This window comes from Penaeus monodon, chromosome 20 (genome assembly GCF_015228065.2).
Source record: "Penaeus monodon isolate SGIC_2016 chromosome 20, NSTDA_Pmon_1, whole genome shotgun sequence".
NCBI lineage: Eukaryota > Metazoa > Arthropoda > Malacostraca > Decapoda > Penaeidae > Penaeus > Penaeus monodon.
In genome coordinates, this window is record NC_051405.1 from 24198270 (window position 1) to 24198531 (window position 262).

The following is a 262-nucleotide window of genomic DNA, read 5'->3' on the forward strand; positions in this document are numbered from 1 at the left end:
ACATGAAAAATTATAAGAACTATGGCTACACCAATAGGTATCAGGGCCAACAGAAGTCTGAAAAATTGCTGTGGGTAGCATAAATCCAGGAAACCAAGCGAAAACACGGCCTTTCTTGGGCACTGCTAAATTACCTCGGAAAGTTCTGTTGCTTTAAGCTCACTGCGGAGAATCCATGTAACCTCTGTGGGTCTTGGTGCCTCCCGCTTTATTGGAAAATGTTGATAGCCATGTGAGAATCATCATTTGTCTGTGGGATAGA

The 262-nt window shown here is 43.1% G+C and overlaps 1 protein-coding gene across 1 annotated transcript in view; it reads left to right on the forward strand.

Annotated features, from left to right (window-relative positions):
* Positions 1-262, forward strand: part of LOC119585949 (alkaline phosphatase-like) — a gene marked incomplete at its 3' end in the record, with an annotated part of 142747 nt that overhangs the window by 63604 nt on the left and 78881 nt on the right. Inside the window, exon 3 of the mRNA XM_037934664.1 lies at positions 38-74. Coding sequence (XP_037790592.1) covers positions 38-74 — 37 coding nt within the window. The remainder of the gene's footprint in view (positions 1-37; positions 75-262) is intronic.